The sequence below is a fragment of the Pleurodeles waltl genome, chromosome 4_2, assembly GCF_031143425.1.
Source record: "Pleurodeles waltl isolate 20211129_DDA chromosome 4_2, aPleWal1.hap1.20221129, whole genome shotgun sequence".
NCBI classification, from domain to species: domain Eukaryota; kingdom Metazoa; phylum Chordata; class Amphibia; order Caudata; family Salamandridae; genus Pleurodeles; species Pleurodeles waltl.
In genome coordinates, this window is record NC_090443.1 from 869672279 (window position 1) to 869690583 (window position 18305).

Genomic DNA, 18305 nt, shown 5'->3' on the forward strand with positions numbered 1-18305 from the left:
GGAGACATGGGTATTGTGGAACTTAATAAAATATCTACTTGTCCAAGGGGCAGGTTGCTTCTTAAATCTGCTTGTCCTGTAAACAATTCTACTTGTCTCTCTGGTGCTATGTAGTGCGGTGACAAATTATGGCAGTAGTCTCATTATGTAAGAGCTCTGATCATAACCTTTCTGATTATGCCAGGGCTACTACTATAATAGGGCTTGAATACTTGCATTTTCAATCCCTACTATTGCAATTTGCTTATTTTGCCACCATCTTGCAGATCTGCATACTGGGGCTGGAGGAAGCAGTAAGCAATAGTTCCAGGGCTGGAATGCCTTTGAGTCTGCAAACCTACTAGTTTGCATGTTTCAAGGATTTTCATAAACTTTTCTCTAATCTTTTCCCATAATGAGAATGATTGGAAATTTACTCCTGAAAATGGCAGAAGTAGACGTTCTTCCAGGGTTGAGAAAAAAGTGGTTGAAGGGAAAGTGAACTTGTAAATGCTCAATAGATTTTCACATGAACAAATCCACACATATATATTGCTCGTGCTAAAATACAGTTCACAAATATTTTCTAGGAGTATGATTTCCTGGTCTACTTCAGTAAGTTCTTGTCAATTCATGAAAGCCATTACTTCAAAGACATATACCATGGGTGCACTTTTGTGGCTTTCTTTAAGAATTGGGTCCCTAATTAGGTCTGGTGTTAACAAAGACATTTTGTTTTTATTAAACTGCTCTTTCTCTCTATCGGCTGGCTTTACTGTGAGTGATCACATTCCACTCTTCCACAAGGAGCATAATGGTACCGAGTAGTTCTGTTCAGTGCCAGGAACTACTGTGGCAATCAGTGGTGTAACGAAACTGGAGGGGCCTCCCCTGCAAAGAACATGGAGGTCCTCAACATTCCAAGCCCCCACACCCCCACCCCTCCCTTGGAGAGGAGCTGCAAGCCTTTGTTACGCCACTAGTGGCAATGTGTGCTTTTTGAGACCAAAAAAATGTTTTTCTTTTTGCCACTGTTTGTTACAATGGTGAGGGCCTAGCATCTCCCACAACAGTAAAGTGTTACAAAAGCCATGTCAGAACAAGACACGCACTTTCGAAACCAAAGAATTCACAAAATGTTGGATTGGTTGGCTTTGCCAATGCTTGTTTATTTTCATGCTTCCCATCTTCTCGAAAAAGGTTATACTGATTTTCAGTTAGGAATATGTTTGGGAATTACTAGCATGCGTCAACACATTTTACTAAATGACACTTCAAAGAAATAGCACCTAAAAGTTCATATTAGTGAAACCTTTTTTTTCCTACTTGCATTTTTTTCGGGACATGTTATTTTTAAAGCAAAGAATCATCACTCTTGCTTACAATCTTCTGCAAACATTTGCATCTAATCAGAGAGCATTCTGGGTGCATAATACTTAGCCTCATATTGTTAAACTGTTCAAATGTGTACACATTTTTTTAATATTTTTTTTACTAGAACCACAGTCAGTAGTACAATGTGACCTTAAAACATGTATTTACAGCTCTCATCCTAGTAATGAAGACTTTTTATTAATGAACCATATAAATACAACTTCAAACAGCATTAACGTGTGGATGCACTCATTACCTCAACTGCAGACAGTTCTTTTCTCTCTAAACTGTCAGCCAAAGGGTTTGTGCTGCAGGGGGTTGGGCCTACTTGTCCCAAGGACAAGATAAACATGAAAACTTGTTGCACTTGACCCCAAACAATATGTCCCGGCGTCGGGCTAGGAATTCCACATCCCTGAGGGGTGAATAGTGTTAAAGGGAAGCAAGGGTAATTTTATGATTAAAGACTGGGTGCAGGTGAAGGGAGGTAAGGGTAATATTCGGGTTTAAGGGTGGGTATTGGTAAGGCAAAAAAGAAAAAAAAGAAATATTTATGTATGTCCTGGGGCTTAAGGAGTTCTCCCACCACACAATATAAATTAAGGTATTTAAGAAGAATATACCTACCTTACATATACTTACCAGGCGTGGTAAAGGCATCTATGTGGTAATTGCATGTATTGTAAAGCCGAAATTCCACTGTGGAGATTTCCCCCTTGGTCAGCGGGAGGAAACGGCCTACAGCATTGTCTCCTACTCGTAATAGAGCTGGCGGCAAAGCTGTAGTGTGCAGGATGCATCAGCACCCTCGCAGTGTTTGCAGACAGTGAAGATTGCGATGGTACTGGCAAGGGTGGCCCCTGCACTGCCCATGGCAAGTGCATGGGCCCCACTGGGGCAACCTGCACCCGTTCTCTGCCAGCCTTTTCATCCTGGTGCTACTGCTATGAAATCGCTGGCGGAAAACTAAGTCTTAATCCCCAGGGCAGCGCTGCTTGCAGCCCTGCCCTGGCGGATTAGGACCGCCGGAACAACTAATTCTGGTGGTCATAATTTGGCGCTCGGACTGCCACCACAAACCTGGCAGTCATGAGACCACAGGTTCGTAATGAGGGCCTTAGTGTCCAAGATCGGTATATTATCTGGGTCTTTTCAAGGGTCTCTCAATTCTTCTTATGAGAAAGCCCAACACTAGCTGAGACTTCCAGTGTCTGGATTCCAATTTTCTATCCTGCATCTTATCCTCGTCTGCAAACGGGCAAGAATGCATAAAACACGTTGAATTGTTTGAGGGGATTAGCACAGCATAGCATTACTCATTGTTTCAGTGGGTGAAACTCTGTCTCAGTGAACAGTTACTGATTGTTACTAGGCATGAAGACCTGCATTTCCTTTCACAATACTCTGTCTTATTTTGCCGTTAAAGCTCTGTATACGGGGACCTAAAGGATGCCTGTAGTTGTGAATTGACTCTCTCAAAGCTACCACCTAATTCCTCCTAAGTCACTACTGTATGTGCATGACCAGAGATGGAAATCTCCAACTTTCCTGACTCCTAGATGGAATAGAGCAGCAAATGAGAAGTGAAGATGAAATCTGTTTGCAAATATATGATAGGGTTGTTAGCGAAGCTATCTCCAGATATCAACACACCCACCGTCTCATCGCCTTCTTTGGTGACAGGTTCATTGCTCCAATAGATGTGAATGACTGCATGTTCTGTCCAAAGTGAGGTACTAGACCAAATGGAAGTCTCCCCGCTATCACCATATTGCCTTCAATTTCTACAAGCAGTTCTTTTAATGCCTGTATCTGGAAGATTTCTTGTGAGGTGTTTAGGGATAGAACAGTTAATATGAAGATATTTCCTGTGAGATATCTGGGATATAAAAATTAATATGAACACACAGGATCGTTGCTGAAACATTCTGATATTGCAGCTCTCCATGTCCATAGTCAATTTGGTCTCTTTCTCTGCAAGGTGTTGCATACAGAATATTGCCACATTCATAACACATATGCAGTGACTGGTCTAGACCATCCAGACAGTTAAGACCCGTGATTCTATAACTATTGAGACATGTTCAATATATTAATCTTACTGGGTGGGGCACCTACTTGGAAAATGTCCCAGGCTCTTGTTAAATGCTCTTACGTGAATACTGGTACAGTTTCTTCCTTAATGGGGGAGCCTGTGTTTCTGAAAAAAAAATCTGGTCATTCATGCCTTGCTTTGACTGTGAACTTGTCTTGTAATGACTCTTTGGTCTTGAGTCAGCCCTTGTGGTTGATGGTCACTTTCTTCCAATCTGATGTCCTGTTCAATTTTGAGGATTTTCTTGCCTTCATCTGAAGGTAGTCTTTTCTCTTTCCATATGAATCGGTGGCCACCTGGAAAGCCCAAGCCACATTTTACTATGCGCTTAATTAATTCCTTCCCGATGGCCCCATATTCTTTTCTCTTCAATGTAGCTAACACAAGATCATGAAATAAAAAAAATGCTGTTTCTGAACTCTGTGGATTTTTCATGATCCATACCAGTTTTAGAATTCGATCCCTGAGGATAATTTGACATTTTGACGACAATATTCTGTGGTACGTGGCGCTCATCTGCTTGCTTTTTCCATGGATACTTTCTCACAGTGCCAGTTTGCAAGTCTGTGGGCTCTTTCAAGATGTTCTGAATGAGGTCTGTCATGCGTCCAGTCATGTCATTTCCTCCAGAGCCTATTTGCAGATTAGGTACATGAATGTTATCCTGACTGGACCAGTGTTTGAGGCACTTGTCCATGAGCATCTCCGTTTGAGCTTCAGTATGGTAGGTGTAAGCTGGTCAGCCATAGATAAAGTCTAAGTTGACTTTCCGATAATTTCACTCTTAGATTTATATTCTGCATATCGTACTTAATCTATGCAATATTTTTGCCAGTGTCTGCTCTCAGGTTTGTGTGGTTATACATTGGTGCTTTTTTAAAATTCGATTTGAGATGTAAGAGATAGTCCTTAACCCCTTCGCTGCCAGGCCTTTTCCCCTCCTATGCCAAGCCTTTTTTTGGCTATTTGGGACAGTTCGCGCTTAGGCCCTCATAACTTTTTGTTCACAAAAGCTACCCACGCCAAATTTGCATCCTTTTTTTCCAACATCCTAGAGATTCTAGAGGTACCCAGACTTTGTGGGTTCCCCTGAAGGAGACCAAGAAATTAGCCAAAATACAGTGAAAAGATTGTTTTTTAAAAACAAAAGGGAAAAAAGGGCTGCAGAAGGCGGCTCGTGTTTTTTTCCCCTGAAAATGGCATCAACAAAAGGGTTTGCGGTGGCAAGATCACCATCTTCTCAGCTTTCAGGAACAGGCAGACTTGAATTGGAAAACCCAATTTTTCAATACAATTTTGACATTTTATTGGGACATACCGCATTTTTACTTTTTTTTGTGCTTTCCGCCTCCTTCCAGTCAGTGACAGAAATGGGTGTGAAACCAATGCTGGATCCCAGACAGCTAAACATTTCTGAGAAGTAGACAAAATTCTGAATTCAGCAAGGGGTAATTTGTGTAGATCCTACAAGTGCTTCCTACAGAAAATAACAGCTGAAGTAAAAAAATATTTAAATTGAGGTGAAAAAAACAGCCATTTTTCTCCACGTTTTACTCTGTAACTTTTTCCTGCAATGTCAGATTTTTGAAAGCAATATACAGTTACGTCAGCTGGACTCTTCTGGTTGTGGGGATATATAGGGCTTGTAAGTTCATCGAGAACCCTAGGTACCCAGAGCCAATAAATGAGCTGCACCTTGCAATGGGTTTTTATTCTTTACCGGGTATACAGCAATTCATTTGCTGAAATATAAAAATTGAAAAATAGGTATCAAGAAAACCTTTGTATTTCCAAAATGGCCACAAGATAAGGTGTTGAGAAGCAGTGGTTATTTGCACATCTCTGAATTTCGGGGTGCCCATACTAGCATGTGAATTACAGGGCATTTCTCAAATAGACGTCTTTTTTATACACTGCCTTACATTTGGAAGGAAAAAAATGTAGAGAAAGACAAGGGGCAATAACACTTGTTTTGCTATTCTGTGTTCCCCCAAGTCTCCCGATAAAAATGGTACCTCACCTGCGTGGGTAGGCCTAGCGCCCACAAAAGGAAATGGCCCAAAACACAATGTGGACACATCACATTTTTCCACAGAAAACAGAGGTGTTTTTTTGCAAAGTGCCTACCTGTGGATTGTGGCGTCTAGCTCAGCCGGCACCTGGGGAAACCTAGCAAACTAGCGCATTTTTGAAAACTAGATACCTAGAGGAATCCAAGATGGGGTGACTTGTGGGGCTCTGACCAGGTTCTGTTACCCAGAATCCTTTGCAAACCTCAAAATTTGGCCCAAAAAACCTGCATTTTTGGTCATGGGCTCAGCAGCCTTCTAGGGAAACCTACCAAACCCAGACATTTCTGAAAACTAGACACCCGAGGGAGTCCAGTGAGGTGTGACTTGCATGGATCCCCCAATGTTTTCTTACCCAGAATCCTCAGCAAACCTCAAATTTAGCTAAAAAATCTAATTTTTCCCACATTTCTTTGTGGGATCACCACACTGGGACACATTTCATACCACCCAATGTTCCCCTCAGTCTCGTGGTAAAAATACCACCTCATTTGTGTAGGTGGGCCAAGTGCTTTTGAAAGGGAAGAGCCAAAAACATGTCGATATTGAGGGGGAAACAAAGGGGGTCCAAAAGGGCAGTTTGCAATAAAAAAAACATTTTTAGGCTGACAAGTGCAGCAGAATTTTTATCGGTATAGATGAGACCATGCTGGGTGCTAGGAATTTTGTGGATTCCTGCAGGTTCCGGAAGGTTCCATCACAAAAACGTGGGAAAAATGTGTGATTTCCAGCAAAGTTGGTGGTTTGCAGGGGATTGTGGGTACAAAAATGGTGCGGGTGCATGTGAAACACACCACCCTGGAATCACCCAGATGTTTAGTTTTCAGATGTGTCTAGGTCTTGTGGATTTTTCTACATGGCAGCGTCCCAAAGTCCATAAAGTGCAGCCCTCACCATTCCAGGTGGGATGATTTTGAGAGTAAGCCAAGCTCTCATGGCCCAAATATAAAACTAAACCCCAGAAAAGGCCTTAAAAAAAAAATGCCCCCCTGGGGAGCGACCCTTGCCCAATTTCATACATAAAATAAATCCCTGGTGTCTAGTGGCAAAGCAATCTGGCTGCTAAAATGCTCAGAGAGAATTCAAAGGGAAGGAAATTCCTTTCCTTCCCTTTGAAGCCTCTCAGGCCTCCTACACGTGATCGGAAGAGAAATGCTGAGCATTTCTCTTCTGATCGGGCTGGAAGCTGAGCTTCCAGCGCGATGGGAGGAGGCCTCTGTGATCGTGCGCTGACGTTATGGGGGGTTGGGAAGGCTGTCAGGGGTGGAAGGGCTTCCCCTTCCATCCCTGCCTTTGGGGGGTGGGAGGGAAGAACACAGAGGGAGCACTAGCGCTCCCTCTGGGCTCTGTGCCCAGGACGTAATGGTTACGTCCTGGCCACACGAGCACTGTGCTGCAGGATGTAACCATTACGTCCGTGGCACAGAAGGGGTTAGGTCTTATTTTCGGAGGGTTCTCCCAAATGTTTTTTTATTTTAATTGATGATCTTTTCATATGTAAAATGTTTCAAATACAGTGCTGTTCTATCAGTTTGCTATACATCTTCTCATAAGCGCAATCATCATTCAATCTCTGAACTTTTACTGTATCTGCACTTGAACCCATCACGAACCATATGAAGTGATGTCACCTGCTAGCGTAGTACACCGGGACTGTAAGCCATTATGCTGGGGTAGGTCTGCATTCCCAACAGATAATGACCCTCCTTTTAGCTAGTAAAATACTATAGCAGGGAAACGTCTCCCTGGGACTGATATGTCTCTTAGATAGCCTAGTAAGGCACGTGTGGCCACAGTCACTTCTGATAATATACGAATCTGGTGCCAATACAGCAGAATCCTGGGATATGTCCATGCTAACTGTATAAAGTTACCCTCTATTTGGTGACATCTTGTAGTTTTTTATCAGGCCAACCTACTTCACCATCCTCAGGTATATGTAGATATTTAAAATGTATCATCCTGGCTCTGCTGTTTGGGGAGATGCCTGTAGTCTGTATGTAGCATGTATACAATATAAAATTGTACCTAGTGTCTAATTGTTCAGTGGAGTGGAAGGTGCCCAAGGGGTTCTACTTGCAATCATGCATTGTGATCAACCCCCTTCTTAGTAAGCTGCGAGCATCCCTTGTTGCTCGGCTGTACTTGGTAACAGAGGCTTAATTCTGAGGGGGAAGTTGTGTGTGTGTGTGTGTGTGTGTGTGTGTGGAGATATATATCTATATATCCATCTCCTTGGGCATGCCACTCTGTGTATACAAGAAGTATGGCTAAGTTGTGGACGGGTCAAGTATTGTTATTAGGGACCACAGGATGCACCCTCCCCTTTTGCTAGGTGTTACCTGCTCCCCAATACAAGAGTGTTAGAACACCCTAGCACAGGCGTAGTTGCCAGCTGATATTAGTCTGATCAAGTGTGTGAAGGTGGATTTAACATTTTTTTCTTTTTAGGAGGTCCGAATGTTAACAAGCAAGAGAAGTAGTCAGGAATGACTACTAATCTAATGAGAGATGTTCTCCCGGAGATGGGGAGACCTATACATTTTGGTACCTTATCTCGTGTCTCTAAAACTGCAGTATCATTGTTCTCTTTGATAACCTCCACTTTCCTATGTAGCCTTATTCCTAGATTTCGCAACACTTCCTGCCACTGAAGTGGCTACTTGAGCTCAGGTCCTACATGTCAAATGGAGTATCTCTGACTTTTTCCAATTGAGTTTTAAGCCTGACATCCTCACAAACCTGGTAATATCCCTGATACTAATAGTTTGGGCTCCGGCTCCCTCATGTATACAATTTTCCCCTGTATATAGGGAAACTACCTATTGACTGGTCTCCTAGGTATTTCCCCTTTTTATGAGGGGTGCTTCCTAACTGCGCCAACTAGGGGTTCCTCTGCGATGGCAAATGGCCACAGGGACAGTGGACACCCCTGCAGTCGGCCTCTTGTAATTCCAACCCTTGCTGATATGCAGCTTCCTTGGTTTTAGCTGTCATCTCACTGTAGGGAGAAGGGAGTCCTGTCTATTTCTTGTTTCTCATCAGCTGTAAGAAGGTGCTGAAGTCCCCATTCTTTTTTTTAAAAATTTTTTTAAAGGCTTTTTACAGGCTTTCCATGTGACTGCTGTGGTCGGGCACATCGGTGAAGTCAAGCGTTGTTTGCTTTCAAGCAGTATATTTTCATGCTTGCTGAGTTGTGGCATGGTATGAGCTCTATGCTCTAACTCCTTCGCCGTTCTCAGCTGTTCTCCTCCTGTGCTGTAACTCACGGTGCCATCTCCAGCATGAATAGGCCTTCCTGCACAGTTACACTTGAATTTTGCCAGCATCGAGCAAGGGTAACGGAGCTCTAGATGCTGTGCCTTATGGGTCCATCATACCTGGAAACATCTTTTTAATGAATTTTGCATTTTTCACAAGTTATTGAAAAACTGCCCCAATGTGTATATGTAATGATGCTTGAAAGTGGTTGAAAGGAAACTGCAAACTTTGGTGCCACTTTTAACACTTTTTTTCAGCCTAAAAGACATGATTTATCTGGATATGATTTGAATAGCCATGTTATTGAGGTTGGAAGTAGGGTGTGGGGTAATATCCAAATATATGTGGCGTTAAGGGCTACTTCCTTTGCTTTTAATTGAAAGCACAAAATGCTTTCTGAATAGTTGGACCTTGTGTGATTTGCATATTGACTTTGTAGCAAGCTGGTTTAAAAATAGGATATTAAGTGTTTGTGTTTCTCTGCATTGCATTGCTGGCTTGCTTTGTGTATGGCTAATTGGATAGCACTGTATACACTGATGAACCTTTATTTCAGGTTATATCCCGAGAGCTTGGATAGCAACAACAATGAACCTTATGAAACACAAGTAAGTGGATTAAGTTACCTTTTATTAATAGTTGAGAATTTTGTGATGGCATAGTTCAACTTGACGATAGGTAATGTGACACTATTGAAGGTAGATTTATTACTGTTGTTTGTGTTCTTGGCTGCTTACAGCTGTGGGAGTCCTCCAACTTGAGCAATTACGTCAGTCGGTTGATTATCACCTAATCAGTAGCTGAAATTTACAGATAGAAGGGGTTAGATTTCTTTATAACAAAATGTAAATCATTTTTATTGAGCATTTGCTGCACAACAGTTGCAAACAAATCAATGTCACATAACATTACACAGTCAAGAACATAACCGCTCCGTTGCTACAAACAAATTAGTTCCATAGTTGACACTCAAGCCAGTTTAACAGCAATATTGTTTCACAAGAACATACATTCCCAGGCATTGGGGGAAGAGCTGATGCAGCAAAGTACTCCATTTGCTGTGGCTTGCAAGCCACAGGCTGTCTGTGTAGGGTATTTGGGACCACATGGTGCTTTGGTGCTACACTACGATTCGCTCCATCGGCTTCTCTTGTGTTGTCCAATCCTTAATGAAGATACCCTTCATCTGCTGTTGGCTGTTTGGAACACAGACAGACTCTACCTTAGAAAGATTTAAGGAGCACAAAACTACTTCTCACTCCCTAGGCCTAGCTCTGCCTGTTTGGCAGTTCCCCCCCAAAAACTAGGTCTTTTCGAGGCTTCGTCAGAAGATACAAGCAGAGACCTCACCAGTACCTTACTCCCCAGCAACAGGCTTCCCAGTTTACTTTTGAAGTAGAAGTCTGGCTCAAGCAGATGGTATCAAGGTCTACCAGGGGTAACGTGCTACCTATACCACAGCCCCCACCTCCTGCCGCATAACTGCTTTAAGCCAACCCCGGTAGCACACAATCGCCCGGAGAGAGGCTGCATTACTTTGCACCTCCCTGGATGGAGAAGCATCACATCCGACCAATGGGTGCTCAAGATTGAAGAAGACAGTTACACCATGTCCTTCATGTCTCCTCCCATGGATATGCCACCCACACTGCACTAACTCCCAGAGGACCCACTTGTCCATACTGAGAGGGGAAGTTAAAGCTCTCATGGCCAATGGAGCCATAAAAACGGTGCTGGACCCAGACACCAGAACTGGTCACTACTCTATTTCCTGGTGCCGAAGAATGGCAGAGGCCTTTGTCTAGATCTTCGCTCTTTGAACTGCTTCTTCCGGAAGGACAGTGCCAAAATGCTCACCATGACCATAGTTTTGTCTGCCCTGGATCCAGAAGACTGAATAATGATACTGGGATTGCAGGACTCCTATTTCAGCATTCCATCCTACAGTCCCACAGACGCTACCTATGATTTTGGGTAGGCCAGAGTGCACATTCAGTTCTCCATGCTCCCCTTTGGCCTCACCAGTGCATCTCGGATGTTCACTAAGGTGATGCAGCCCTTCTGCGGGAGGTTGAGAATATCAACCCTTGTTATATCTCCACAACTGGCTAATGAATGTGAGCTTGCCTCAAGCAGTCGTAAATCACCACCAGATGATTGTTGGGCTTTTCTAGCAATGTGTGAAAGTAATACCTGCCTCCTTCACTACAACTCCCTTTTATGGGAGCCATCTTGGACACTGTGCTCTTTCAGGCCTTTCCTCGCTGAAGGGAATCCAGGGCAGTTGAGCTGTATTTCTGACGTTTCATCCCTTGACCTGGGTCTCTGTGAAAGTGGCTGTGAGCTTCTGGGCCTCTACATCCTGTTTTGTGGACCAACCAAGGCGGCATATGTGTGCTGTGCAGTGGTATCTGAATTCTCAGTGGGCTCAGCACCAGAGAGACCTGTCCGAGCCAAGCCAAGAGTTGAAGGACAATGTGAAAGACCTGATGTGGTGGCTGCTTGAACGCAGGTGGCCCTACAGCCAGAGCCCTCTCACTACTCCCATCCAGAGCTGACAGTGGTGGCTGATGCATCACTGCTGGATTGGGGAGTTCATCTGGGAGAGGTGGTGCTCAGAGGACTATGGTACAGTGGAAACTCTGCTCCACATCGACCTACTACAGTTGTGAGCAACTTGCTTGGTTCTTAAGGTGTTCCTCCCAACCATGGAAGCGGAACGGATATAGGTTCTCACGGACAACACAACCGCCAGTTGGTATTGCAACAAACAGGGTGGAGTAGGAGCCAGGATGCGCTACATCTCTGGAAGTGGCTGAATGATCAAGACTGACTCTGCCGAATTTCACTTACATTGCTATATGGCCCTATGCAACGTCTTCCATGTTTAAGTGGGTTTCACAACTCCTATATGCCTTTCTGGCACTACCTCTCCTTCCCAAAGAGCTGAAAAAGATCCAGCATAACCATGTGCTAGTGTGGAGAGTGGAGTACTTGGCACTTCTGACCATAAACAGTCGTCTTCATATAAGCCTGCCCTTTTGGCAGGACCCGATTTTGCAGCAACAGAGCCAGGTCCTGCATTTAAGGATATGCAGGACGCTGGCAGAAGTTTGTTGCCTGGTATTCTTCCCCTCCCCCCACCCCTGTGATATCTAGCCCTTAAATACAGAAATTGAAAATCTATTCAGAAGAGAACCACCTCACAATGGATTGATTTTATATATTAAAATTTGCTATGGGCTAGCTAAAAACCCACCCCCCTTCAAAAGGTAGCACACTCACAGCAGAGCGAAGGCTGCTACCATTGCTCTGGAGTACGTCTTCAACATATGCTGGCTGCTACATGGGTGTCCTTCCTCACAAAGCACTGTTGCACGAACAGCCAGATCCGGCAGGATGGGCACTTTGCCCAATCTATCCTCTGTGATTTCCTGGTTTGAGCCATTGAACAGACCCCCCCTCTATCTGGGAAGGTACTGCTTTGGTATCTATTCACAAGATGAGGAATCTACAGTTTCCAGTCTGTCAGAAAAAAGTTACTTATCTTCAGTAAAGTCTCTCTCCTGGTGGAGATTCTTTCCAACCAAAGATTCCTCACTTCCCCATTGTGTGTTAAGGACTCATACTGTCAGTTCATTAAACCCCAATCTAAAGTTCTGCAAACTGGCTTATTCTGGTTTCTATGTGCTCAGTGTCTGATATCACAGACAGATCAGATAGAAACTGACTTCAGTGCGCGGAGGTGGTGCACACATAGTGGCCCCTATGTCGAATCTGTCAGGATGGATCCAACACAGAGGTGCACAGTTCCATCTATTGCTGTGCAAAGGAATAGTTATTAAAAGTGTCTGACTTCAGTCTGGCACCTGAGGGAAATTCACAAGGTGAGGAATTTGCAGTCTTTACCAGAAAAGACAATATCGAAAGTTAGTAAGATGTTCTTATCAACCCGATCCATTTTTCTTATTTGTCACCTGTTCCATTACTTTTCTTAAAAGGATTTTCTTACATGTTACCTTTTTCAACTGCTATTTTGGCTCACTGGGACCTGAATCAGGTGTTCTTATGGGTTTGCTGTTCATGCATATGCAAAGTTGTTCTTTAAGACTCCTCACACATAAGAACGCTTTTCTGATTCCATTCTCTTTAGCTCGCATTAGTAAGCTGTAGACCCTGTGGGCGCACCCAGGGCGCACCCACTTTTACTTCACTCGTCCAGAGAAGGTAGTACTGTGGGCAAAGGCTTCCTTCTGAAGGTGGTTTCACAATTCCACTTTAACTCGTTTACTACGTTGCCAGTGTTCTCCCACCCTCTGCATCCTACAGTCATTGTCCGAATGCTTGCAGGGCTTTCCACTTCTACATTGACAGGATTGAACAACATTCCCTTGAAGACCAGCTCTTACTGGACTGTGCTGGTCCAAGAAGGGCAAGCGTTTTAGTGAACAATTTCCTAGTGTATAGTCCTCTGCATCAAAATCTGGTAGGCACTTGCTGAGAAGGAGCTACCTGAAGGCATCTGGGCCAATTCCACCTGTGGAAAAGGCCACTTCAGCATAATTCAGTGGTGCCCTGTTGTGAGTGTGCTGGGCTTCGAAATGGGCTTCAGTCCACATCTTCACCAGGCATTAATCCCTGACTCTGAAGTCTGAACAGATTTGCATATTGTGAGATCTGTGTTGGAAAACTATTTGGTTTGATTGTTTTCTCAGACCCACCTCCACTGGTTTTGAGAGGTGACAAGCCTGCAGGTAGGCATATTCATCAAAATAATGTTACCTACCCCCAATAGAGATTTTTCTCGTGGATACACCCAAACGTCTGTTTTGAGGAGCAGTCATGCTTGTTTAATAGTGTTCCAAGTTAGTTTTCTGCCCTGCATTGCTGCCACTTTTGTCGGTCATAAGGGTGTGGAAAAAAGGGCAGGAATTGACGTCTGCTTGTCAGGCATTGCTGTAAATAGCTTGATGACTTCAGGGCCACGTAGGTGCCAATATAAATCAGAGCTATGATGGCTCCTGCCAATGTAGAAGAATAAATTCAATTTTTTTTTTACTGCTGTAGTCCAGTGGCGAAGTATGCAGACAGTGTTTTATGGCTGTATGACGAGACCAGCGATAAACTAGTTTGAGCAGTGTAATAGAAAAAGGCTGTATATACTGTGTTACACAGTAACACATACACCCAGCAATGAAAGGATTCAATATCCACCCTCTGGTCCAAAATGGAGGCATATTTTTTGTAGGTCCATTTTTCTACTGCGTAATGTACTTAGGGATCCTCCCTGACTCGGAAGATTTTCTTACTAATGCAAATCTCTAAACTTATATTTATGTAGAACCATAGCGTTTGAGTTATACTTTTATTACGTATTCTGCAGATTACCACCATATAGCTGGGTATGCTTTTTAATAAAGCTCTCTTTAGATTTATACACACATTTTTCAAATAGTAAATAGTTTAATTTCCTAAACTATTTTTCCTTGGTTGGCAAGAGCCTGCGTAGGACTAAATTATTAATTTTCAATAGCACCAGTGTTGGCTTTTCTTCAAAATGTTCATCATAAGAAGCACTTTGTAAAATATTTTGTGGGTGAAATAGTCTGCCTGTGACCTATATCCCTAATCTTATATTTTTTTTTCCAGCAAACAAACTCCACTTGACACACTTGGCGGCCTGTTGAGTTTTTCTTTATTGTATCATACATGGCTGTGCGGTGTATTTATCCTGATCAGTTGGTATGTTGCATGGGTACTCTTCAGGATCTACACAACAGAGGTTAGTACGCATACAAATCAGCTTAGATTTTTTGTATTCAGTTCATTTATATTGAGTTCCCTTTTAATCATTCCCAGTCCTTATTTTCCCAAACCTACTTTGCTGACTAAATCAACAATACTTTAGTATACATTGGACGTTCTCTCCTGCTCCCGTCATCACTACCAACAGCTGCATTCTTTTCCTTTCATTAAAGTGCTTCTCAGTAAGGACTGCATTTTTCTCTTATTCCCAAACCAAGCTGTTTGTTCTTACTCTATTTGTGTATGCTTTCGTTTTATTATCTTGTTTATAATGGCCTGATTTGTTTCCTTTACCTTGCTCTCTTCTCTTAATTTAAATAGTATTAGTGAAGGCTGTTCCATCGTTACCACCCTGACCCTTCCAGTACCAGGTAGTGCTGGTGACTAGTCTGTCACCTAGATCTGAGCACACACCAGGACTGTGGGAAAATGGGCAGGGCATTTATGCTTATTGGAGGAGTGCTTGAGGCACCAATTCCACCTGTAGAATGGACTTGTTTAAATATCAGGACTGAATGGGAAATTTGCGGCACACATAACAAATTTTGCCTAGAAGGCAAATAATAAATTCTGTTAGAGGAAAAGATTCAGGGGCCGATGGATGCAAGGAAGTGGCTGAAATCTTGCAGCACATGCTTGGAACGAACGAAAAGTCTGTTTGCATAGTCAATTAAACCATTACAAAAGTTTTTTTTATTTTTATTTTTTTATTTTATTTTTTTAACTGCTATATAAAATTAGCTAGTTTTGAATTCCATCCCAAAGTTTGTTAAAAACCAAAAATGTGTTAGATAAAATAAACTACAACAGGAACATTTCCTTATGATACTAGACCACTTAATTACAGAATATAAGTGCTAGTCACAGTGCATGTTAAATAAAATTACCTAAGTTGTAGTTTCTACAAATATCCTTATTTGCCAGAATTGTGACTGTAAGGTTATATTGTGTCATTTGCAGACAATAGATACTTTTGACAGTGCGTGCAAACGTTTTAAAAACAAAACGTTATTTCCATTTTTCAAAGGAACAAACAAAAAACACATAACATTCATATGGCAGTACAGATTCCTGAGCACAACAAATAAGAAGGAGCATGATCACAAAGTGTGGCAGCGTAGAGCCTGAATCCCCTCACACTCCCTGGCTAAGTCCATGAAGGTAGCCCCCAACTCCCTGCATCGGGCTGTCCTGGTTACATCTATCCTGTTCAGGCAACTAGGAGTCATGTAGGTACGGTGCAAGAAATTACACTGAAGCAATTTAAAACATTGATTACAGGACACGGTCTGTACCAAATTGGAGGCACAAGCCCAATCTGCAATGGGTGCCCCCAGTTTCCTTTCCCAGGTCCTATAGGCCGTATATGGCCTCGCACAAAAAACCTTGTAGAATAGAGTAATTAAGTGCCTTCCCTCTTGCCATTGAATCAGGCCCCCCAGAACGTTTGAAGGCTGTGCTCCGCACTGGGTAATGAGTCAAGCATTGACAACAAATAGAACATTAGAGGTTACACCCTGCGTGGGTAGGGTTATGTCCATAATACTGTACTGCAGTGTCCCCTTGAATATTAAGCAGTAGGATGGTCCTCACTTGGTAACGTCGCTGGTCCCCCACATCGGCATCAAGAGGAACCTTGTCCATTGTACCATCACTGTGAATCACCCCCAACCTCCCCAAAAGAACCTTCAGCGTGGCCAGGTATAATAGCATATAACAGAGGCCCATTGCACGTAGATTCGCCTTCACTGCCAGAAAGCCTTTTTGAGCCCCTGGACCTCATTAGTATAGTCGAAATATATTGAGATCCGATGATTTTTGTAGTTGAGCACCGTTGCAAAGCAGAGGATGCTGTCTCTGCCCTTGTAATTTGGGATGCGTGCAAGGCCTTTGGGGTAGGGTGATGAGGGCGTTCGACCGGGTGGGGGGGTGTTCGAATGGGGTGCAACATCGCTTATCCAACTTTCCACAGAGTCCTCCATTGCATCTTCCCTTGGTGCAGTCCGTGAACCCCAGGAGACAAATGTTGTTAGGCGGACCTCCCCTCCGCGTCTTCTACCCTTGCCTCTAGCAGGGGTGTGGAATTTATTAAAATATCTACTTGTCCACGGGACAGGTTGCTTCTCAAATCTACTTGTCCTGTAAAAAGATCTACTTGTCCCTTTGGTGCCATGTAGTGTGGCGCCAAATTATGGCAGCAGTCTTATTATGTAAGAGCTCTCATAATAGCCTCTCTGATTATGCCAGGGCTACTACCATAGTAGGGCTTGAATACTTGCAGTTTCAATCCCTACTGTAGCAATTTCCTTATTTTTCCACCTTTCTGCAGATCTGCATACTGGGGCTGGAGGAAGCAGTAAGCAATAGTTCCAGGGCTGGAAAGCCTTTCAGTCTGCAAACCTACTAACCTGCATGTTTTAAAGATATTCACCAGCTTCTCTCTAATATTTTCCCATAATAAGAAAGGTTGGACATTTACTCCTGACAATGGCAGAATTAGAACTTCTTCCAGGGTTGGGAAGCAAGTGGCTGGAGGGAAAATGAACTTGCAAATGGTCAATAGATTTTCACATGAGCAAATCTACACATGCGTATTTACCCATGCTAAAATACAGTTCACAAATATTTTATAGGGGTACGACATATACCATGGGTGCACTTTTGTGACTTTCTTTAACAATTTGGGGCCACATGTAGGTAGGTTCAGATTTGCGACCCGCAAATTGCGAGTCGCAAATCCGAATGTAGGATGGTGTCCCTGACAAAATCTGTGATTCGCAAGGGCTTCGCAAATGCACACCTCATGAATAATCATGAGGTGGGTCGCAATTTGCGACCCCCTTGCGAATGGCGGCCTCACAGGGATGGTGGCCTGCTGAAGACAGCAGACCACCATGTCTGTGACTGCTTTTCAATAAAGCAGTTATTTTTTATTTTTTTTGTAATGCAGCCCGTTTTCCTTAAAGGAAAACGAGATGCATTACAAAAACGAAAAATGAAACGTTTTCGTTTCATTTTTTCAGAGCAGGCAGTGGTCCGCAGGACCACTGCCTGCTCTGAAAAAATGTTTACAGTGACATTCACAATGGGGAAGGGGTCCCAGGGGGACCCCTTCCCTTTTGTGAAAGTGTTAGCACCCATTTGAAATGGGTGCAAACTGCGATTGGTTTGCGCCCGCGTTCGCAAAACAATCCTACATTGCACTGCGAGTCGCAATTAGGAAGGGAACACCCCTTCCTAATTGCGAGTCGCAAACCGTTTTGCGAATCGGTAACCAGGTTACCGAATCGCAAAACTGGGTTTGTGCATCGCAATGTGCTTTTTGCACGTCGCAAACAGCGAAAGTCGCTGTTTGCGACATGCAAAAAGCTACCTACATGTGGGTCTTGGTCCCTAATTAGGTCTGGTGTTAAAGACATTTTGTTTTTATTAAACTTCTATTTCTCTCTCTTTCGGCTGGCTTTACTGTGAGTGATCGCATTCTTCTCTTCCACAAGGAGCATATTGGCACACAAAGTAGTTTTGTTCAGTGTCAGGAACTACAGTGGCAATTAGTGACGTAACGAAACTGGAGGGTGCCCCTTTGCAAAGAACATGAAGGAGCCCCCTCTCCAGACTCACTCAGGGCAGGTGCTGTGCAGAAGGGGCCCCCTGGAGGGCGGCTGCGGGGCCTTTGTTATGCCACTGGTGGCAACGTGTGCTTTTAGAGTTCAAAAATGTTT

General features: G+C 43.4%; 1 protein-coding gene across 1 annotated transcript in view; it reads left to right on the forward strand.

The window, feature by feature from the left end:
• The window catches only part of NDC1 (NDC1 transmembrane nucleoporin), a 168252-nt gene that overhangs the window by 29626 nt on the left and 120321 nt on the right, over positions 1-18305 (forward strand). Inside the window, exons 7-8 of the mRNA XM_069232644.1 lie at positions 9335-9386; positions 14428-14560. Of these exons, the coding sequence (XP_069088745.1) occupies positions 9335-9386; positions 14428-14560 (185 nt within the window). The remainder of the gene's footprint in view (positions 1-9334; positions 9387-14427; positions 14561-18305) is intronic.